Raw genomic sequence first — 24,115 nt, forward strand, 5'->3', positions numbered from 1 at the left:
CGGATACCTTCCTGCCTCCAGATTTTGCTCTTCACTCCTTCTTGGGGCACCTGAATTACTTTTACCATCATTCTCTAGGATTTCGACTGGATTTACTGGTCGATCCAACGGGAAACTTCTGCAAAGCACACTGAAATAAGTAGGAGTCTCTTGGTTTCCTTGGCTCGTAGATCAGGTTTTGATAAAGCAGATGTTTTAGTCAGAACTAATGAGAGTTGTTCTGGTTGCATAAGAGAAGAAAGATTGTAGAAAAAAAAAAGACATTGAAATATTGAGGTTGTTTCCATGCTACAAGATTGGAAATGACTTATTTTTCATTTTCTCTCTATATTTCTATAGTTGTTGCGCATGTTCTTTCCTGAAAAGACTCATTTTGGAAAACAAAAAGTACCTATAATTATTTTGATATTGAAAATGAGTTAATTAATTTAAAAAATGCTATCAGCTCACGTGTTTCTGGAAAAGCAAAGAAGTGCAGGTTGAGGTGCTCAGAGGGGCCTAAATAAAGGCCGGGTCTCAGGTCTTGTGCCTTTTCAGCAACAGGGCACACTGGCTCCTCTGACAGCTTTTGCAACGCACAAATGCAGCTGTAGCAAAGGGATTTTCACCTAGAAATTCTTAGTGGAAATACTTTTTGGATGCTATACCCTCCTGGGTCTCCTCACCAGACAACGTGTCCGAGCTGTCCCTTGTAAGAATCAGCCTGACCAAGGACAGGGATGTTCATACAGACCAAGCGAGGAAATGGTTCCTCTTCTCATTTCTGCTGCATTTCCTTGCTGGTGTTGACAACACCACATCCCCTTTAGCACCTTGGTTTTAATCTACAAATAGAAGAGCATGGCAGCCTTTGAAAGCTTTTTACTATCGGCAGGTATTGTTTTATGTGTTGTTGTGACCAACTCTTTATGCCTCATAAGTTCTGCATTCATTCTTGCGCTTGGGAACACCACTTAAAGAATGTGCTGCAGCAAATGTTGATTCCCATCTCGGTGCTTGAAGTTCTGTGGTGTTCACTTTGCTTCTCAGTCCTATTTCCTGCCAACAGAGAAGGGATATTGGTGGTTAAAATGGCTGAGCCATGTTTGCCCGGTCCTGTGCCCAGGCTAATTGGGGCAGTTAATTGATCTGCTCAGCTCCGGGACAGCACCTTGCCGAGGCAGCAATGCTGCTGCTTCTCATACCAGGAGCAGGGTCTCTTCACTTGGAATACAGCTCATGTTCTTCCTTCCAACACCGGCTGGTGACAAAGGCTGTGCTGGAACAGGCTGGGTTTGGTCTGACCTGCTTTGGTATTTCCTGTGAAAGAATCTTTTATTCCTGCTCTCTCTGGGTTTTTTAGACAGGCCAGAAATTGCCTGTGCTTCCTGCTTTCCCTGCTCTTTCTATTTCTCCGTTAGCTGCTTCAGTCCCTATAAAGTCATATGCAGAGCAAGGACCAGTTCCTGTACCTTCTTACTAAACTGCGTGGTTACCCTACCAGAACAGTCCCAAACACACCAACTCTCCCAACCACTGCCAGGCCCTCATGGCGCGGTCCAGCTGCCTTTCCTTCAGGTTTCCAGCACGCTCCAGGTAGGCCTAAGGGCCCTATTTGAATGCAGTTCAAGATCCATAGTTCTGCCTCATTTCCAGCCTCACCGCTTCATTCTCTAACCTGTCGTCCCCCGTCTCCTGTTCCCGTACCCTACAGCACTGCAGCCCCGCTTGCATATGCTTCTTGCTTCCCCTTGATTGCTTTTTGCTCTTGCTCCCTCTGCCCACTGCTTTCGCAGGCAGTGTATTTATTGCTAACCGGCAAACGCAAGCGCTTGGACATACATTCAATTATCTTTGAACAATTTCCATTTACTCTGGTGTTGCTTTTTTTCCCTTTCAGTTTCGCTGAACACCGCCTGTATCTTTTCAGAGCTTGTTCAGCTGCAGTACAGTCTGCTCCTGTTCTTCCTACTTCTCTTTTTCTTCTTTATACATTTTCCATGTTTCCATTAAGCTCCCCTATGAAACTCTGGTGACCATTACTCCACCGCCGCCCTTTCCGTACATTTACACTGAGAAGGGTCCAAGCTTAACCTCAGTGTGTTAAATGCTCCCTTCACCTAGAAGGAAATCAATGGTACAGGCAGATCGGGGGTTTTCTACTCCCCCACACCAAAATGTCACTCTTTTTGAAGCACAGCAATCTCCCTCTCCATTGCAGTTTGACTCTTATCTGTTTTTCCATTAAAATATGACTTACGCTTTACTTTTACACCGATGGAGCGCACTGTGGGGATGGTAAGGGTCACCTCCGCTCACTGCGCAGGTGAAGGTGTAGTTTTGATCTTCACATCAGTTCTCAGGTACATAATCTTCCCTGGGAGCTCGCCTACACTTAGAGCTGCTGCTTTCCACTGCTTGCTCTCCCTTCCCTCTGGCTGCTAAAACACGACTGTATTTGGGCCAACCCTTTCCTTTCATACCATCATTACGTTTTCGTAAGAGAGACATTTTGATTCAATATCCACAAAGAGATGGGATATTGCATGAAAGGGAAATGCGTGTCTACCTCTGAAATCATCCAGGCTGGATGACCTTGTGGATGAGTTGCTTTGGTCAAAATCTTCAGCGTCAGGGAAATATCTGTAGCGCAGAAGCACTATTTTTAACCAAACTGGCTTAGGCACAGGAGAAACAGCATGAGGTGAGCTGTGCGGAGACAGACGATGCTGTGGTTTGAGTGTTTCTAACGACAGTTCAAGTGGTGCTGTAATATACCACGGATGCTTTTGTGACTGCAGCACAGAGGTACCAGCCTGTCAAAGGGCAACTCGCCTCCGGTGGGGCTCTCTGTACGGGTACCCCTTGGCTTAAGCAAATTCTGGTCACCTGGGTGAGAACATGTAGGGATATCCAAAAGTTGGGTTCCATGAAAGTTATGAAAGAAGGTGGCAGAAGGGGGTCTACTGCTTTGTGAACATGAGCTACTTTGTCTAGGCTGGCTCTATCCACAACTCCATTGGCAATGTTAGAAAGTGATGGGATCTATCTCCTTCTTCCACCCACTCATACCAACAGTTTGTAGTTACTGGTGAGTACAGTCACAAGACAGAGGCCTTTAGCCTTTCTCCTGTAAGTACTTGGGTATCACTTACTTATTGGGCATGGAGCTAATTGAAGGGTAGTAAATGCCATCAAGTGTTGGGATGTATTTATATTTTTAACTACATGTAAGTGATTATCAACATTATAAATAATTACAGTCTGCCTCCCAGCCCCTCTGCTCCATTCCACCCTGCTAATTGCAATCCTTAGATCTCAATGAGCTCATTATGTTTTGTCGATATTCAGCTCTTTGGCTTGCTCACTTAGTAGGGACCAGGGGGACGCAAATGGGAGCTAAAGATTGAAAATGCCAAGCTCCTAGGGATTTTAGTTAGCGATCATCACTGCTTCATCTCTATGCACAATTTATTCAGCACTCCACCTTCCCTAATAAATTATAGATCCCTCAAAGGGAAGCTTTGCCGAGGGATGGGCAATTGCCTTACTCGCGGGGGAGCCCGTTCTGTGCAGTATTGAGCGTCTTTGACATCTGGTCCTTGCAGGATTGGATCCCTCCAGCCCTTCCCCTCCGCCCATCTCTTCCCCTCCTTTTGGGAAGCATTAACCTTTTCAATGTGATGTATGTGAAAGGGCGACAGTCAGCAGTGGCAGTTCCTAATGGATTCTGTTTGGTTGGTTGGTTGTTTGTCTGAACTGCCTGTAATGCTGTCCAGACCTCCTGGAAGAGCAAGCCAGACTGCAACCAATATTTTAATTAGCAGCAAAAGGCAGAGAGGCTTTTAGAGAAGAGCAATGTTTGAATTCAGAAGTAAGAAGCAGATGAACGCGGGGTAGGGGACTTGGGATTCAGTCCAGCTGAAGAAGGCAGCACATAATAGTGCCCCTAGGGACGGGCTGAATTTTCAATCGCAGGCCATAGTGGTGAGTGGTGGGATGGCCATGGTGGCCTTTCAGGGCTCCAGGGCTACAAAGGGGTGAATTTGTGCCCCTTACTCTTTTTCCTGGCAGTGCAACAGGAGCAGAGACTGGTCACATCTGCCTTGCCAAGGACTAGGAGCCCTAGTGGAGAGGACCACTATACAAGAGCTGAACATAAGGAATTTAGTTACGGGGGCAACCTTTTGCCCACTCCTCTGTCCTCAAGCACGATCAGTTCTTCTTTCTCCTTTCCCGAGAGCTGTTTTCCTTATTCTGCCTTAAGATGGGGATGCTGCATATTTTTTCTAATATTTTTCTAATGCTTCACTAGTCTTATCGCTGGAAAGCTTTCCCCAAAATCTAATTTCAATAAGTTTTGTTTTTTGGTTCTTTTTTTTTTGTGTGAATTAAGGTCGTTGTTTCTTGTCCCATCATGAGCAGATGCAGAAGAGCTTATTCCGTTCTACAGCAGCCTTTAGTTATTTGTTCGCTCTCTCTCTTCACTATCCTGTGGTTCAAAGTCCACAAATCTTTTCAGTTTCTCCTCCTTGGGCTTTCTGGACTTCCAATCATCCTTCCCAAAGCCCCTAAAGTCACCTGAGCAGTGGGGCAGTGCGGATTCTGCAGGATGATGCTGGACCTTGCGAATGGAGGCAAATCGGGCTTCTGGAATTACTTCTTGTTAGTAATATGGAGACAGAGATGGGCAACACCAGCAGGCAGTGAGACTGTGGCGACAGCAAAATAGGATGTGGCCTCAAAAATATGAAGATTTAATAGGAAAAACAGTCATGTCAAAAAACGGCACTTACAAACAGTCTCCTGTACCTGTTATCTTTATCCACGGGGTCTGTTATTCAGTCCAGCCTCACGTTTTGTTGCATAGGCGCTGTGCTGGAGTACAGAACAGTACTGCAGACAGGCCTCTCCGCTATAAGGAGGGTTTGATGGGGATTTTTGTAACCGTAAGTGACACTCTGGAAAATTGAGAGATGTGAAGTTGCTGCTTGGGTCTTTCATAAAATCCAGATGTTTCTGGTAACATTATGGTAAGAAGCATGTGTCACGAAAGCCCTTTTCACCAGGCTAAGCAGTGACCCTGAACCTGGCCCACCAGTTAACGCCGAATCCCCTCGCAAGCACTTGCTCTGAGATGCCCCTTTTCTAAATCAAGGGCCACTCCGACATCGACTGTTACTTCCAGCCACTTCAGCTGTTGTTTCCGTGAGAGGAGCCGGTGGATCTGAAGTTTGGCAATGGCTTATTCCCCCCCATTAGAGAAGTGAGGGGCAGAGAGAACAGTGCAGAAGGGGGGAGCTGCAGCTCCCAGCATCTTTATCCGAACAGGACCTTCCCCAGGGCTGTGATGCAGGGAAACAAGCCAGCTTGGTGAGGAGCTTTTTTAGCACGGGCTTTGTGACAGCAGCCAGAGGAGTGCTATTTGTGGCAGGGACTATATATAACTATATTTATGTGTGTGTAGATTAAATATATATGTATGCGTAGTGCCTTATCTCTGCATTCCAGCTTGAATATAAACCACAAAGGAAAAATCAAAGGTTTTAGAAGAAGCTAAATTTATCTGGGAATGGGAATTATAACAGCAAAGAAGCAATTAATTTGGGGCGGGGGGAGGGCGGGTGGTAACATTTTGCTCTTTCCCTACAAAGACAAAAATAACAGTAGCTTCTTTACCTTCGAGTATCAGCTCTAACTCTCTTCTTCCCATTCACCAACACCGCTCTGGAGTGACCACCTCCAGATGAAGCGTGTCCAGCTGGTGTGACGAGAGCTTTGGCCCAGCTCATGTGTGTCTGTGCTTCAGGAGGAAGTTCCCCTACAGCAGATAGTCTGAGCTTAACGTTGGCCTTGAGTCTGAGCCAGCAATGTAGGCAGAAATGAGGTCTTGGCATTCACGAGCTAATGCCCTTTCTTTGTCATTTTACGTCATTTAACTCCGCTTGTCCTCTCATCCTTCAGTGCTCCTCAACCCCACGCAATGTACCCCAAGACAGCTCCATCGGACCCATCCCTTGGGCTGGACCTGCTCTGCCAGCCCAGCCTGGTCCTGGCAGAGCGGGCAGGTGCCTGTCCCTGCTTTTTCCAGGCGTAATTCCCACTGCAAACCCAATCCCCAGGTCTTTCTTGTGCTCTGACAGCCCTGGAAATGCGACTCCCGCAGCAGCGCTTTCTGCAGTCTACACCACCGTGCCTTATTCTGAATCAATACTTCGAGATACTGGAGATAACTCAGGGAGAGAAATACATTAACAGAGCCAAAGAAACAAAGAGAATGATTTTTTTTTCTTTCTCTTTTTCTTCCCTCCCTTTTCCCACAGAACAACGTTTTCTTTCCTTCTCCCCCATTCTCATCTCTATGATCTGCACTTAGCAGGGCTCCAAACTCTTGAATTATTTCCCACTTTCCAGTAAAGCTTTAAATCTTTGCTTTAAAACTGCTTGTTTTAATTGAAAAATTTCAATCAATCAATTTGCCCCTTCTCTCCCCTCCCGCCTCCCTCCCCTCCCCCAAACGGACCCATTTGCAGTAAATAATCTGTAGCCAGACTTTCTGCTCTAAGGAAATAAATAATTCTGAATTTGCTGAATCCCCTCTGATCTTGCCGCTTTAAATCACTGCACTTTGCACTGAGCTCAGCCGAAATGCTGCACAGCCTGAAGTGGGACTGCTGCTCGGAACCTGCAAGTGTTTTTAAAGGCACAGCCTTTGAGGCCATGGTCCTTTTTCCTCCCAGAACACTCCGAGACAGGAGCTAAGCCAATTCCTCAGCATCAGTTGCCTCTTTCCTGCATTTTGGTCACTGCAGATGCAGACGTTGCCTTATCTTGAAGGAACTTATCGAAGACTGACTGAACAGGAGAAATCCAGCGGTTCTTTGAGCAAATCCTAGAGAAGAGGCATCTTGACTGAAATAATCTAATAGCAACTGGTCTGCTCCCTTATTCAGATGGGTGACCTAAGGTACGTCCCAGGAGGTCCTCTGTATCTGCTCAGATACAGGAATGCCCATGTTCCCAAGTGCAAATAGTTGCCCTTGAACACGGAAGAGCCTGGGGTATCTCAGCCAGGGGAGAACAGTCCCCAAAATCACTGTGAGTCTTGCAATCACTGCAATTCTATCTTTTCTCTACTCAAAAACTTTAGAACCAGTTATATGCAGGTTTGTATCACAAAGGAACACAACTTCATATTTCTTGGTTCCTTGTATTTCTTCTTCAGTCATATTAATTTCTTCTTTCCAGGATTGCCCTTGTCAGAGCTATTGACTGTGCCCTGGCTCAAAAGACGAGCTGCAGCTCGAGAGGGAAAATGCAGCATGCAAGAGACTACTGATGCCTCATTATGATTTATACAACTCATGAGCTTCCAACAATTTAGAGATGAAAAATGCTTTATCCACACTTTGGTGTGTTGAAACACTCTTTCTACCATTTATCTTGAAACCGATTTTGTTTGGGTGGTGGCGAATGTTGCGCACAGAGCTGTGAGTGGAATGTCTAATGGGAACCGTCAGACGTGGAGCTGGGGTTGAGATGTGAGCGACCAAGGGGACCTGCAGAAAGTTCGGCTCATGGCTTTCCAGGGTATTTCGGAGGTTTTAATTAGAACTGGAAATCGTTGTACTGTTCTTCATTTCCAACCAAAATGAAAACAAAGCCAATTTAGGCTTAGATTTCCATGCTGTTTTTCCCTTGTGCATTTGAGAACATTCACCAGTGATAGGAGAAGAGGTGAATGCTGGATTTTCCCTTGGAAATTGCTTCTCTCCTCAGCCCTCTATGGCACATCAGAGAGAATCGGCTCTGTAATTTTCAGTGACTGTGTGAAGAGCTGAGGTCGGCTAATCCACAAGCGCTCCTCCCCAGATTTGGCAAGTGACCATAATTAAACAGTACTAAAAAATCAGAAACGTTAGAATCACAAGAAGAGACTCACCCTAGTGTTTTCCTGACACTCCAGCTAAAGATCCCTCAGACGTTAATGTGAGACCAGTAAATGCAGGCCCAAATTAATCTGGGGACAATTTGATAGAAGCTGTTAGAATCAGGCTTTACAACTGCAATTTTTAAGGTATGCCAACATATAGAGCAATGCTGCCGCAATATTTGCATGAATTAAAATATACAGGTGCTGAAATTCTGTGGTTTTTCAGCTGTGAGCTTGATTCTGACCTCTGTCCCTTTGATAAGCTCGGCAGGAGCCAGTACTGCCAAGATATTAAATAAATCATTTTCTTTTGTCATTGCATAGTTTAGGCCAGGTTAGCATTTGCAGGAGGGACCATTTCCATCTCCCCCTGGTGTAGAGGGACTGTAAAATGTATAAAATATAATGTACAGGGAGCAATGTGAAGATGGCATTAGGATAACGGGGCCGCAGTCAGAGATGCTGCTGCAAAGTCATTCTCGTAGTGCTGGTAAATGGCCTGTGGATTCAGAGGTAAAATGGGCAGTGGTCCTGTTGTGTTGCCAGTGTTACTTTGGTGGTGTCTGAGACATCTTGCTCCTCTCTCTTTCTGCGCTTGCTCTGGACAGCCTGATTTTCCTTCCCCTGTCTGTCTCTCCAACCTCAGGCTGAACTAAGCACTCCCTTTCTGTGGCCACATGCGGTCGCAGCTCTGCAGTTGTGTCGCATGGAGGTTCCCATCGGCAGCAAAACGCGTTCAGCTGGGGGGTCCGTGTTGCAGAGGGACAGACGGGGTGCAGAGCTGCTCCACCACGCTCCCCTTGGTCTCCTCCACCCTTGGCGGGCAGCACCAGGGCCAGGGTGCTTGGCTCTATCCCAGCGCTGGCTCCCATGCAGCATCTCCATCTTCTTGCCTTTTTCTCTCTCTGCCTCAAGATCCCTCCGTGCCGATGTCCAGGTGTTAGCTGGGATCTGCCTGCTTCAGTTTAGATCACAGGAAGGGCAGAAGCGATAGCTGACATCGAAATGAGTCCACGGGAAATGCAGCACAGCCCTTGCAGCACAGTAACTCTGGCAGAGGCAAAACAGCGCTCTCCAAGAGCAAAAATCACAGGCCTCTGATTACTCACGGAGAAGAGCACACAACTTCCATCTTCGTAATTTCTTCCACCACAATCAAGCATTTCGGGAAAAGGGCCTGAAAGCCTGAAATAGTCAGTCAGGGATCTTTCCGCCTGGTTCCTTCCCTAATAACACACAAGAGGAATAAAAATGAAGGCTTGTCATTTTTGTTTCGTTTCTGAAAGCATCTGTCCCACCCGGGATCAGGAACTGAGGCTGTTGAGAATGGAAATACTCTCCTTGGGGAAAGTCTCTTTGCTATTTCCAGGCTGGCTGTGTTCAAGGCATTTATAGATTTTAGGGTTGGATGGTCTGGTTGCATTTCTTTAGCTTGACCTGCTGAATGCTCCGAGAAGGTGCCACCAGTAACTCCTGCGTTGAGCCCGGTTCTTAGGCTGGAGCTACAAAAAGCCCTGTTCCCATTGGAGGTGGTAGACACTCCCCAGAAAACATGACCACGCACACCCCGCAAAACCAACAGCCTGGGTCTCGGTGCTTGCTTGGCCAGGACCTTCTCGAAAGTCAACGGGGGGACAGGGTAAGTCCTGTGCCCTCCCCACACTCCCTTTTAGAAGCCTTCTCTTTCGATAATGATTTTGAAATATGTAACCAGATATACTAGACACTGTGAACCTTGTTTCCCTGGAGTGACAGTCTCGGGGAAGGAGGCACCATTAGCACACAGACTTGTACGATGCTAAATGCTGGTGAGAAGCACCACCAAGTCTCTCTATTGCCCCAATTACACTTTGCTTGAAGTGGGTCTCCTAATTAGATGTGATATGCGCAGCATCTCTTATTTATTAGAGAATAGTGTCAGCCCTGTGAAACAAAACGAGTAACTGGTGAAAACAGCCCCGCTAAAATAGAGGGCTAGTTCTGATCAGGCCACGTGTGATATAACACGGTGGTTTAAAGCTGTGTAATGCCATTTTCCATTAGAGCTCTTGTTCGAGTCAGGAAACCGTTTGGTCCATTGATGGAAGCTGTTATAAACAGATGAGAAAACCTCATCCATATTTCTCTGGAGATTGTACAAAGCTGACAGTATGCTAGCTGACCACAGTCATCTGGGACTCTCCCACACGAAATAGCCCTCTTTTCATAAATAACAGGATTGTTGTTGTGGTGGACTGAGATTTGCTGTAGAATTCAGTTTTGTCAAACAAAGAGCCTCCTCTGGCTTTTAATTTGAGCTATTAAAAAGATCCATCTTTCTCTTTGTGTCTCATTTTCCTTCCTCTCTTTTTCCGTTCCTCTTTTTTGTTTTATTCCCCTCTCTCTGCCTTCAGGATCACTTAAAGCTGTTCGTCTGAAACAAAAGACTCGCATGGGTCTGGCCAGCGGTGCCCCTGGACTGAATGATCACGATTTCAAATCCTGCTTAGGACTAAACTTGGATGAATTCCATAAGCTAATAACCCAGCGCGGTGTTTTAAATTGATGGAGGTGCCATCCTCTAGATGAGATATAAAAACAGAGACTCAATCTGCTTGGCAGAGACCCCACAGGACTTAGCAAAGATGAGTGGGAGCTGCTAACTGTTTTGCCCTTGTCAAATCCTTACCACCACCACGGCTTCTCCTCCTGTTCCAAAGCAATGATACCGGACCTTATGAAAATGAGATGGTGAACTCGAAGAAGCCACCCTTTTTCTAATTATTTAAAGCAGTTTGCAGTGTCTGGCAAGAGGGGGAAAGAGAGATAATCCACTCACTTGAAAGTGGAATGACCCTGAATTTCCAAAAGCAAAACAAAAGCGAGCAAATGGTGCCACCATGCTCTGCCGCAGTGACATTATTAAATGATCAGTGAGCTATTATAGCAGCAACATTTAGTACCTCTCCAAATGACTTGTCCTGCTAACTGGTTTCCAAATTGAGGTTTTTATTGCCTCCGTGCACAGGCAGAACAAGGCTGTGTGTGCTTCTAGAGGCTCCAGCTTCAGCACGCTCTTCACAATAGGATTGATGAGTCTTCTCAGTTGAAAACTGGTCATGGGTTATGAGATCCCTGCTCCTCTGTCTGCTTTTCTCACCAAGGCTGGAAGCTTTTGGTGGGGATCATAAATAACGGGGGATTTTGCAGAGAGCCCTGCACAATTCTTGAACTTCCTAACATCTGCAAAATTTGGCGGAGTCGTGCATGAACAGACTGTTCTAAAATGTCCCCAAAAGCAAATGATTCTATTCAAAGAGTGAATGCTGTAAGAATGGCGTTTCCAGGAGGGGTCTTGGCCACACTGGTTGCCACTTCCAGGTAGAAATATGGAGCATGAAGGAGCAAGTCTATAGAGAAGGAAGGGAGAGGAAACGGAATTGCAGGCACTAGTGAAGGTGAATGATTCACCCAGATGTTTGCACTGTGAATCACCCAAATGGATTTCCACTGTCTTACACAGGCTGAGCTCCCGGGGTGGGAATAGCCGGGAAATGGCATTCTGTCAAGTGCAGTTCAAGCTAGGTAGGGTGTTCCTGTGGGCAAAAGCACAGCACACGTGATTGCAGAAGGGAAGCCGGTTAAAAAGCAGCCAAACAAACCAGCCACTCGGCAAAAGTGGGTTCTGGTTGTAGCTGCAGTTATTTATGTGCCCATGATGTATCGTCGGCCAAAGCGGAATCTGGGTATTCTGGGCACCTGAGATAAATGCAAATGCTATTGCTTTGATTTGTTTTCCTGCACCAGTTCTGCCACGCGTGCCACCTGCACTTGCTGAGTGAGTCAGGCCGTTTCTCGTCCAAGCCAGGCAGCTATCAATGTTCTGTTTTTATCTATCAGGTGCCTGATTTCCACGGCAGAAACTGCTCATCCTTTGCGGAGGTGGCCGGCAGAGCAGTGGGGTAGCACGGCCCGAGAGACAATGTTAGAACATGCACATTTTTTATCCCATGCTGGTTCGAGTCTCTCTCCATCAGTGCTGACTGTGAGTTGCTCCTCCTTGATGACTTTTCGGTGACTGGACGTGGCACAGGTTTGCATTTCCCACTTCTTCGCAGTGTCTGTCTACCCGTCTGTCCATGCTCTGCAAAATGCCTTTGCCTTTCCTGGTAACCTTAGCAAACAGCAGGGCTGTGTGGGCTGCACGTTAAGATTTTCCACTTGTTAAGAACTGTCGAAAATTGGGGTGATGGGCCCTTAGAGGCCCTTCCGTACTTCCTTGTCTGAGCTTCATGTAGGACCACAGATCATTCTTGTCTGCTGTGGGTTTAACCTGTTCTTGGAGACCTCTGGTCTAGAGATTTCCAGATGTGCCAAGGCAGCCTGTTCCAGTGTCCTTACCTTTAGAAAGCTGTTCCTAAGACCTAAGTTCAGCAGTACAACAGGACTCTTCCCAGTAGGGTTAATGCAGGGTTGTAAGGCACCCCTAGGAGCTTGTGAAGGCGCTTCCTTGCCTGCGCCCACTCTCATCTCAGGGCTTCCTCCCCCAGGACAGCAGCTCAGGTGTTTCCCTCTGTGCAAACACGAGCCACGTAGAGAGACAAAGAAAAGGGCAGAAGGTCCATTTCTGGCAGAGGAGCCTTTTGAGACTGGCACTGACAAAATGTCCTGGAGACTTTACTGAGTCCAATTACCACTTTATGTCTTGAAAGTGCCGAGTAAATGAAAGAAACTACAAGATCAAGCCATGTTAGTCTTCTCAATCCCTTAACTGTTTGACAGCCCTCTCTCCTTCTTTCTCACTTTCTCAGACTGCTTTGAACTCTCAACCTTTGCCGCTGCTTTGAGTTCACATCTGCAGAAACCACACTGCCCCCAGCCATCCCCGCACTCCGGTAACAACTGCAGAACACTTTCAAAGCGACGCTGCCCTCCCTGGGATTGATGAACTTTAAGCTGTCTCCAGCTTCCTGACCTTCGGCGCACGCAGGGTTGGTGTGGCCGGGCCGCGGGGACGCTTGCTGGGCGCTGCAGCAGCGCGGAGCAGCCGGTGCGGTTCCACACAACCGGCCGTGCGGGCAACAGCCGCCAACACTAGCTGCTCGGGCTGTGCGGCACCGTTGGGCAGAAGAATATAGGCACCCGCAGCACATGTGGTGTTAGGATGGCAGTGAGCGTATCAGGATAGACCTTGGAATAGAAGGGATAGGTCCATGTAACTATCCCCAGACACGGCAGTGGGAACTGGAGAAGTGACCAGACCCACTGGGGAGAAAATCAGTGTCAGGAGTCATCCTCAGCCGCTAGACCAGGGCTTGACTGCAGTGCCGGCAGAGCGGGCGGCCGGCTTTTTGCAGAAACACAGCTAGAGACTGAGTCACATCAGTGCGACCTTCCCTGTAAATAAATAAACTAATGCTAAACAGAGATCTCACAGTGATGCCTGAACCCGATGTCTCCTGCTCACTTGTTTTGATGTGTCTAATGTAAGTGGGCGGGTAATAAAAGCTTCATTTAGAAGCCAGCGTCTTCACAGGCGCTGCTGGAAGCCCCCGGGACACCACTTCTGGAATTTTCCTCTAATGGAAACACCAGCAGATAGCTATTGATAAAGCAGAACATGCACGCACACAAAACTACCCAGCAATGGTTTATTTTCCTGAACTGCTGAGCGTCGGGTGCAGAGGTGTGTGTAGATTGCCCAGGTGATATATGCGCCTCAGCCACTGCATCCTCGCTCCTGAAATGGCCATCGCTATGACCGGTTGGGGCAGTGCCTCATACTTCTTATGTGGTTATTGTAGCGTGGATTGGCATCAGCTCAAAACAGAGGAGTCCTGAGCCCCCATAATATAGCTGTGGATACCATTTCTCCAAGTTGGACATCACGCTGAACGTGACAAGCCGGCACTGGTCTGTAACAGGCAGACCCAGAGCTGACATTTCACAAGAGCAGATTTACCCCACGGATATGTTGTCTAGGATATTACTTTTCAATGCATTGAGAGGTTATTCAGCTTCTCTTTAGGTAACTGAGTCTTCGGGAAGGTCTGGTTGCTGTGCCTGCCGTGCCTGTGTGTAACCTGCTGTCCTTCCAGGTCAGTTCTATAATCACCATTTCGGATCCTGAATACAGCTCAATCAAACAACAGTATATTCTCCCAGGACAGGATGGGGAGCAGTGCTGAAGGTCTGGAGGACTACAGCTTTAATCCCAGCCTTAAGTTTGGACACTGGTCCATGGCTGGTTCATGCCATGACATTGTTGACCTTGTTTCCTGGCTACAAGCACAGGTAATTTAGGTAATTATTGTCCCTGAATGCGGGAATTGGAAGGCCCCTTTTGTCTAGCGAATTACTTCATGGCCACCACAGGGACCTGCAACCAGGTGTGGGGGAAAGGGAGATTGTTTGCTCCTGATTACAGTTTTATGCAGCATCTGCCTGTGATAATAAGCAGCAAACCAGGTGACCCCCACTTTATCTGCTTGCATAAGTCATTTTGCTGGTGCCTGAGCACTGTGGGATGGTTGATGTAAAACTTGCTTATATATCAAACAGCAGTAATTTACCATTAAACTCTGTTTTTTAAAAATTTTTATTATTCTCTTAAAAATGCTCCTTAATGAAAAGCTCACAGATATGAAGCTTGGAAGAAATGTGGCCAGGACGTTCTTGGATTACTACAGGCTGAACTCCTTGGTGGAGAGACCACTAACACCTACTCCAAAAACTCGGTAGGTCAGAAAGCAATTTCTTTTGCTTTAGCAGGGCTGGGTTTTAATTCCTTTCATGACTAAACTTCAGTGCTACTGCATTATGGCTTTAGAATCATGCTAGTCTAACTGTGCTTATTTTATTGAAATTCTACTTGGAAATAAGGCATTTATGGTCGGGAAAGATAGCTGGTTTATGTCTGAAAAAATATTCAGGGGATTTTGGAGATATCGGTATCTTTCCCAAATTCTGTCTGCTGTGCACCAATCTCACACCAGTATCTCTAATGGACTTACTCTTCGTTTATCTCCCAAGAGTGAGGGGAGAATCAGACCCGCTTTATTTTGAAAAGTTTTGATGCTGGAAGTGAACACTTCTTCAGTGCTTCAGGAGAACACTGTGCTAAAGGCAGGGTTCTCCAGCTCGCCTTGGGCCTGCCCAGACGCCAGGTGCCTTCTGCCAGTCCATATGCGACTCTTCACCTGGGGATCCCCTCTCACCTTGAGTCCTTACAACCAGTTTAGTGCATGTTTGTCCAAAAGGAAGTCTTTTGGGTATGGGTGGGCAATGGCCAAAAGGTGTGAAATGCCCAAGCTCTAACCCCCGCGGTGCTGCTGGTTCTCTCTTTGGTGTTGGCCAACTGGTGTCCTCCCAGTGCCTCTTGGCATGTGGGGAGCGGGGGAGATGCCACTGACCTGTGTGTTGGGGACCGGCATCCTCCGAGCAGGAAAAGCTGTGTAATAACACGAGGAGGGGAGCAGGGCAGGAACCAGAGCGCCTGTTTCACAGGAAACACCCTATTCAGAATCTGCCTCTGCTCTGAGAAAACAGCAATAACTCCTTCAAACTCAACATTTCCAATTATATGCATTTGGGACAACTGAAATGTTTCATTTGGGTTTCAACTCTTGATAGCACAACGAAATATAATGTATATTTTGTGGTGAAAAAGCCAGTTCCAAAAAGGCAAGGGAGGCAGCTGAGCCTTGACATTCGCTTCCTTCCTCTTCCCACTGTCTTCCCCCTCAAAAAGTTCCTGTGGGAACAGTTGCTTGTTTGCAAAGCAACGCTTTCCTACTGAAGATTTTCTTGTGATGTGTAAGATGGATGTTATAGATATCAGCCTAGACCAGAGCAGTTGCTGGAGTTCCTTCTGCAGCCTTTAAAGATCCTCTCAGTGCAGCCATTCTAGCAGTGCCCACACATGTGGGCAAAGCCGGCCTGACTGCATTAGGTGCCCAAATGCCCTGCTTTGAGTCCCTCTCGCTTTGTCTGTTTGTGATCTTGACACAGCAGTTTAGGCTGGCTCAAGGAGGATTGTCAGCTCTGCCCCTCTGAATGCTCTTATCTGCAGGGACCTGCATGGTTAGCGGAGAACAGCATCCAGCATCCTCCCCTCCTCTGGAAATTCAATGTATCGCTTCTCTCAGACTCCCAGGGGCCACAGCCTCCAAGGCTAAAAACCCACGGCTATTACCGAACCTCATTACCACCTGGCAGCAAAGTGCTTTTCCGCAGCATCATTCAGTTACCTCATCAAAAAGGAATGTTTGTTTGCTTTCTTCATTTTAAATTAAAGAACCACGGACAGTGGCAACTGAAGCATTTTAATCTCATCAAATATCCATGTCCATCTCTATAGAGACAGCCATGCTAGCAGAGAAAGATACACATCTATAATCAGGTTGCGCGGAGCAAATTCCTGTTGTTCCCCCACTAGAGTCGAATGGGGTGGGGTATCTTTTATTTGGGGAGTGCTACCTCACAGTAAAATCCTAAATATGGGAAATGTTCAGGCCAGAGGCAACAGATGTTTAAGGAATAGAGTTTAAAACATTCATGTTGTTAATTTCCCTACAGCTTTCAAATACCAGCGTTTTCCTGCAAGCAGACAAATGCCTGCTATTTGTATCCTTGGCTTTGTCACCTGACATTTGATCAGAGCCTGTATATATATATATATATATATACATATATATATATAAAACGTACATCAATGAAATGAAATTGTTCTTTGAAGCTGTCGTGTTAACTACAAACCTGTCCAAAAGAAAATCCTGCAAACTGCTGGGAAACAGAAGAGAGATGGATGTGGCTTTAAATACATCTTGGCTGGGCAGTGGCACTAGAAAAGAACTGGAATATGTAAAATGATACTAAGTATCTGTGTAATCAGGACTAATTAGATGGCATGGTTATTAGCTTGAAACAGGACACGTTGTGCCCACAGTTCAGGAAAATATATTAAAACATTACCAGATTCCATATACTCATTGAAAGAAAGCTGCAGAGTTAATAAACGTGTAAGGGACAACCAACTGGCTGCTTTGTCCCAGCCTACTGCAGGCAGAACAATCTCTGTTTGAGGGAATTCGTGCAGCCAAAACGCACGATAACAATAGCCCTGGAAATAGCAACGACCTGCACCGCTTCCAGAGCACATCTACCTGAAGGATCTTAGAGAAGAAGATGGTTATGTTGCTACTACTGTGTTGCAGAGAAGGAAACTGAGGCACAGAAACGGAGAGGTGGTGCTGAGAGTCAGAAATGTGGCTGGTAACCAAATTCAGGCACCTCTTCGGCGTTTAGAGCTGTCAGGCTGACAACAGCCATCCCGGGGCACAAACGGTGCGGGCAGGTCAGTGGAACTGAGTCAGGACCATGTGGAGCAAGAGGCAAGAATCTGTGCAACAGCTCTGGTTACAGAACTAAGACTGAGGCTGGGGCTGCGATACCCTACAAGGTGCTGTGTCCGTAGGTGAATCCAACTGCTCAGGTGGACCTGTGGTTAGATTCCACCTCTCCTTGTCTACAGAAGCCTCCAGAACAAGTGTCACCTGTGGATGGGCCTTGAGTTCCTCACCGTGGAACTGTGCCCACGACCCTCCCTGTGGTCAGGCTCCACCGACCTCCCGAGAGGCCACCATGAAAGTCGGGATAGAGCTGGAGCCCTCGAGGATTTGCTGCCAGCAGGTGGGGAGTGGGGCAGTCGGGGTGCTGAGTTTTACCCCTGAGTGGTTGGTTGCTGCAAATTGATCCTGAACCCATAGATGTGGTGGTGATCTCTGAAGGGTCGGAGTGAGCTTGGATGCACTCGACGATCTTGTTCCTTCCCAACATGTCCTCACCATCAAGAGGAGATGTTCACAGCTGCAGGCCATAGACATCAAACTTAGAAGCTTCTGCTCCCTCTGGAACTGAAGGGGACTCTGGGCAAACCTCAAGTTCCCAAGTAGCTCAGACCCCTGAAAAGACCTCTGGATTGTGCAGTGACTCTGCAGAGAGGCCAGGCATGAAAATTAACTGCTTAAGGTGTTTTTTAGCACTGTCTTTAGTTCTTAGACAGTGCTTTCTTTACCCCCCCTCTCCAGCATGGCCATTCTCCCATGCACACTCCCTCCCACCACAGCTCATCCAGTCCCTCCCAGGACCCTCCAGCCCTCTCCCTCTTGCTGAGCTTCTTCCAACCTCCCCCCAGTTCCCGCAGGTTTCCCACAGCCTGCAAGGGAAGGTCGGGAGCTGTTTCAAACAGGAACCCCAGTGTGTCCTGCAGTCTCCATCGTGGGAAGACCCAGTTCAGAAAGACGGCTTTCATTGCTATCCGCACGCTAAGCAATTATCTTCCCGAAGGTGATGTGTCTGTTGGCAAGATAGGCGAGCATGAATGACTCAGCTGGGAAGGTGGGGAAGGTTAGAGTGTTTTCCTATGTGAGCTAATGAATTAAAAGCCTTGCTGAAAATGCTGGACATTTTCTGACATGACAAACCAGCATCCCTATGAATTTCCAGCAGCAAAAGAAGCTGCCTACAGAAACTGCAGGAGAAGAGAGCACTGCCCCTTAGACACGCTTCAGAGAGGCCCAGCAAAGCCCGACCTGCACAAAGGCATCTCCGAGGTTGGGTTACGTGGGCACAGAGCAGGAGAGCGCGGTGCAGAAAGGGGCTGGCAGGTGGCGATGAAGGTTCGTGCCCTTCCTCTCCTCTCGTTACTGTTCTTTTTTAAGCTGCCTGATGACCAGCCAATTCTGTTCCCGCTGTGCTCACTGGAAAGCACTGGAGCGGGGCTTCCTTAGATGCCACAGGAGCTCTTCTTCAGCTCATTGAGCCTCTGTCCTGCACCCACCTCTTCCTCCTTGTGCCAGCGTAAAGGCTGGGCTTGCCTGGGTCGAAAGTGAGAAATGTCCTCCATTGAAATCTTTGGTTAAAGGCAAAAACTTTGCAAGAGATTAAGAGAAAGCAATGTACAGCTGCTACAGAGAATGGCTACGGTAGGAAAGCAGAACTTCCGCTGAAAAATGTGCAGGTGCCAGTCACCTTGCGCAGCCTGAAGCGCAGCCCTGTGCTGTATCAGCGCCGCTCTGCTCTTTCCTGGCCCATCGACTGCACGGCAGAGGAGTTGTTGCCGCTTGTAAACCACTGACATTTTTTCTCTGAGAGCCACCAGTACCATGTTTCTCATTTTCTGGACACACCGGAGTTCAAATTATAGAGGTGCTGAGTGCCTACAGCTCTGGCTGAAGTTAGGGGAGCTGAGCTTTGAACACTGGGTACCCTGAAAAATCCCACCTGGGCTCACTAGTGAAGCATTCTGCAGCTCACCTCTGCACCATGTTTTCCTGCAGGTAAAACCCACGTTCTCTGCTCACAGGGGTGCTGGAAGAGAAATTCCTTCCTGTGTGGAATGCTCTCAGTTGCTGCACTGATGCACATGAGAGAAAAGTCCAGGAGAAGATGAATAATTCTAAGAGCAGGGATTTGATGGCGCACAGCAAATAGTGCCTGGGGCCAAACACTGAACAAAAAAAGGACGGAACAAAATATTGACTGACCCTTCATTAATTGCCGTCTGTCCACCGTGCCCTGAATGGAGCAGCAGTCTTGTTGAAGAAAAAGTAGGCTGTGATGAGGTAATTAAAGACTGCATCGGAAGGCATATCCGCCAGGAGCTTGAATTAAAATTGCTCTGACAGCCTTTATTCTGGCAATTCCTCCTTTTGCTGCTTGACTTTGCAGCCTTAATGATGATGTATGAGTTCAGAGCTGCGTATCCAACAGGCTGGGTCCCCCACGGGACTGTCCCGTCATCATCACGGGCACCATCACCTGTGTCGGGCTGGATGGAGCTGGGGAATGTTCCTGTGTCTGCTTGAGGCATTTTTGCCAGGACAACTCAGCCTTTCGAGTTTTGAGCCCTATCTTGACACTGAAGAACTGTGTCCTGGGGTTGGGTGGTTTTACAGGCTGACGCTGTCCCAGGGATTCGCTGCCTTCTGGTACGTGCTGTGTGGGGGTTCTTCTGTCCCGCTGAGTCTGGGATCTTCTTACCAGTCCACCTCTTGCTGTCTTTCAGAAAAAAACTCCTCTCTATAGTTTTAAAATCTGCCCTTGTTCAGCAAAACCACTTATAATGCATAAAGAAATGAGGAAACTAAATGAGGGTAGAAAAGAGAGTCAGCTGCAAAGATCTCCATCACACACACAGGATGTCAGGGGTTGAAGGGGCCTGGAAAGCTCATCCAGTGCAATCCCCCCATGGAGCAGGAACACCCAGCTGAGGTTCCACAGGAAGGTGTCCAGGCGGGTTTGAATGTCTGCACAGAAGGAGACTCCACAGCCTCCCTGGGCAGCCTGGGCCAGGCTCTGACACCCTCACCAGGAACAAGTTTCTTCTCAAATTTAAGTGGAACCTCCTGTGTTCCAGTTTGAACCCATTGCCCCTTGTCCTACCATTGGTTGTCACCGAGAAGAGCCTAGCTCCATCCTCCTGACACTGCCCCTTTCCATATTGATCCCCAGGAATGAGTCCCCCCTCAGTCTCCTCTTGTCCAGCTCCAGAGCCCCAGCTCCCTCAGCCTTTCCTCACACGGGAGATGCTCCACTCCCTTCAGCATCTTGGTGGCTGCGCTGGACTCTCTCCAGCAGTTCCCTGTCCTTCTGGAACTGAGGGGCCACAACTGGACACAATATTCCAGGTGTGGTCTCCCCAGGGCAGAGCAGAGCAGCAGGAGAACCTCTCTCGACCTACTGACCACCACCATGCCAGCTCCCTGGGAGGCAGGATTGCAACCCGTCTAAAGGGATTTCACCAGGACCTGGGCCACAGGTGCCCCATAGCTGTGTCACTTTTGCAGGGCCAAGCGGGACCAGGCTGTATTAGGTCATATTGATGTCACTGGCGGGGCCGGTCAGAGCTGCAGGGGATGCATCACCCCTACCAGCCAGTGCAGAAACGCCACCTCGCAGCCTGCCTGGCTCCCTGCCTGTTCAAACGCTGCAAAGCTCTGATGAGGATCTAAAAACCCCCATGCGTTATCCTCCCACGTTGGCTGGTGCTCCTTTAAAAGGAAAATGAAAATAAAAAACACAAACCAAAAACTGCTGAGGAGTCAAACAACTTCAATCTGATTTCCAGGGCTGTAAACTGCGTTAGTAATGGGAGCTCTACTATGGTTTAAAGGCAAATTATATGTTTTGCCTCAAAAATTAATTTTTGTTTTTTCCTCCTTCTCCATGGGTAATTATAATCTGTCAGCTCCCTCCCACACACGTCTGCATGTTTTATGCAACTCTCGATACTCGTAGCTGTCGCTAAAGAAAACCTTTCAGGTTTTAAGCGGTGACACATTTGCGTGGGTTCGATGAAAAGGATCCATTTGCAGAGTTTTGGGGAGATTTGCAGTGTTTGGCCAGCTCCCAGCAGAGGGCTCACCAAAATACCACATTACAGCAATTACCTTGTCAAGCGTTTGGGAACCAGAGTGCTGCTGCAAGGATTTTAGCCTGGATTTAAGCACACGCACTAAAGCACAAGAAAACAGCCAAAACCTCCTCTGGCTTGGTCCTTTCAGACGGTTCCCCAACTGAGGGTGTGCAGAAATACTTAAGGAGTAGCCTGGGGAGCTGGGCTGTGCCCAGCAGGAGAGAATAATCTGCATTACTGTACGAGTAGATTGGGCCCATGTTAACAACCCCTTTCAAAATGAAGGTACTGTCAGCTGGTTTAATTTAATTTACTCTACCTTAATTTCCTTTTGGAAATGAGCTAAATTAATAAATTGAATTATGGCTACTTTAACTCTGAAGGAGCATATCCACACAGGAGCTTACTGTGGTTTGGCTAATCAGCTTTACATATGCACCCTAAACGTATTTGGATTAGCTCTCACAGGCATCCTAATACAAATAACGCCTGGAGATGCCCACCTGCTTTCCTCTTCCTTCCTTGGGTGTGTTGCTCTGAGAAGCCAGGGCTCGGTAAGCAGGTTTACAGCATCTGTGTTATTTCACGCCTCATTCCTGTCTGGATTCTCCCTGTTTCTGAAGAGCAGGACAGAGCACTCTGGAAGCAGAGAGGGACTTTGTGTAGGGTGGGTTAATGTGGGTAACATCTGATGGACATAGCACGCTAATCCCAATATCGTATTGGTAACCTGAACAAGCTCAAGAGAGGGTCACTGTCTGCTAGCGTCTCATCAGGTACGTGCAACGTTAGGAAATAAGAGGATGTAAGACAAAAGAACCCCTATTCACCTCCTCTCTGTAGCTTCCTGCTCCAGGTTCAGTAAAGATACCCCGGGATGGCTGGGTCTGAGCCACATGCGCCACATGTAATCATGGCTACTCCTCTTCCTCTTGTGTGATAACACGGTTCCAGGTACAAGCCAAACATTCCTGCCTCTGTGCAGAGTCTGGACCTGCTGAGATTGCCAGGTAACACCAGGATTCTCCATAGTTTGTACGACCCAGGGATCATAAGCTGCTGTAATAGCTGGGTGGTCATCTAGCAAGAGACCCAGACATCATAAGCTGCTGTAATAGTTGGGTGGTCATCTAGCAAGTGTGAATTTGTGTTCGCTTTCTGGAAACAGGTACTGGTGACCACTTAAAAAAAAATATCAAGCCTGCGGTAACAGCTGAGGATTTCTGACCTTTGCTCTAACATTTCAAATTTGTTTTTATTGCTTCTAATTGACCTTGCTTTAGAGCACGCACAATGTCTAACTGCCAGGGCACTGCCTGTCATTATCTGCTGGGCCATTTGATGTGTGCTTCTTACGTTTGAAACTTGTCAGACATTCCCAGAAATTACTGCTCTCCCCTTGCAGTGTCAAACACGGGCCGGGTTAATTGTGCATCCCTGACAGTGAAGCATTTGGAGTAATCAGGCATTGATTGTTCAGCTGCGATGGAAATGCGTCTCCTCTATATGGGAAGTGTAAAAATTAGATCAGCAGATACACGGCGGCAGGCAGATTTCTTGGTTCCAGGGATCAGAGGTTAGCCATTTTCCAGCCTTGATGATTCATTTTTGATCCCGCTCACGTGGCTTGGATAACTTTGTTTTCTCCTCCCTTTGCAATTTAAACACAGATTATCTTCTATTTCAGCCCTCTTTAATAGGCCAGCTGCAAAATCACTAATTCAAAACTATTGCTCCCCACCTCAACTTGCATCACCGGATAGAAACAAGAGTCAAGAAATGTGTTTGTGACAGAGCTCCAAACGCCACAGTGCCACAAGCGTGCTTATGGTGGCAGCTTTGTAAAGCTCAGCTCATGTAAAAGATCAGCCTCCTTTGTAAGTCTGCTGATTCATTTTAAGACCTTTACGTTTTCCTAACAATTAGCAATTCGGGTGCAGCTGATTGAGATGTGAACATACACACCACATTTGCAGGACATGTGTATAGGGCTTGTCTTCCTGCAGACGGGCTGAAAACACGACAGAAAGCAGTAGGAATAGCCCCATTTTGCGGAGTGTGAGAAAGAGCATCGCTGGAAATACCGACATGTTAGATCTCAATGTGAATTACACATCTGCTGTATTTAGACAGAAGTAATTTTGCTGTTGAAATCAGAGCTTGGCATTTTTTCTCCCGTGGGGTTCCACAGCTCGGGATTGTGTTGAGATCAAGCATGTAGTAGGGCTTTTTTTAGCCGTAAAGGTAAATGTATTCAGATTATTCAAGTGGTGATTTTTTGGATGTACAATTAGTTGACTGAGAGATGTGGTATAAATTTGGTATTGTAATTGCTATGCCTCTGAGATTTCAATTTGCAAAACAGTTCGCAGGGCTGCAGGATTAACTGTTGTATGTGCGAAGAGCATGGAGCGGAGCTGTGATTTGATCGTGACTGCCTGTCCATGGGCTGCACGTCCAAAATATCACTTTGTCACGAGTACCTGATGTGAGCAGAGTGGCTGATACTCACAGTGCTTCAGTTCACTTCAGCCTGGATGGCTGCTAAAACAGGCCAGTGTCTAAAAATCTCATGTGTAGTCTTGTCAGTTAGAATTCCTTTTTCTGCATTAGCCAAATCATGAAAAAGGAAGGAGGTTTAAGACCCGTTTTTATCCTCCTTGCATGCTCCATATTGTGTTGTAGTGCTGACACCTCCCCAGGGCAGGGCATGGACTGACGGGCGGGCTGTCCTGTGTGCTGCGTGATTCTCCACTTGGTCCACAGCTGCTGCCGTGTGGGTCTCCAGCGTTGTCTAGGAAGATGTC

The 24,115-nt window shown here is 47.4% G+C and overlaps 1 protein-coding gene across 1 annotated transcript in view; it reads left to right on the forward strand.

The window, feature by feature from the left end:
• BEND5 (BEN domain containing 5) overlaps positions 1 to 24,115 on the forward strand; it is an 876,445-nt gene that overhangs the window by 848,694 nt on the left and 3,636 nt on the right. Inside the window, exon 12 of the mRNA XM_065842086.2 lies at positions 14,532 to 14,628. Coding sequence (XP_065698158.2) covers positions 14,532 to 14,628 — 97 coding nt within the window. The remainder of the gene's footprint in view (positions 1 to 14,531; positions 14,629 to 24,115) is intronic.

This window comes from Patagioenas fasciata, chromosome 6 (genome assembly GCF_037038585.1).
Source record: "Patagioenas fasciata isolate bPatFas1 chromosome 6, bPatFas1.hap1, whole genome shotgun sequence".
NCBI lineage: Eukaryota > Metazoa > Chordata > Aves > Columbiformes > Columbidae > Patagioenas > Patagioenas fasciata.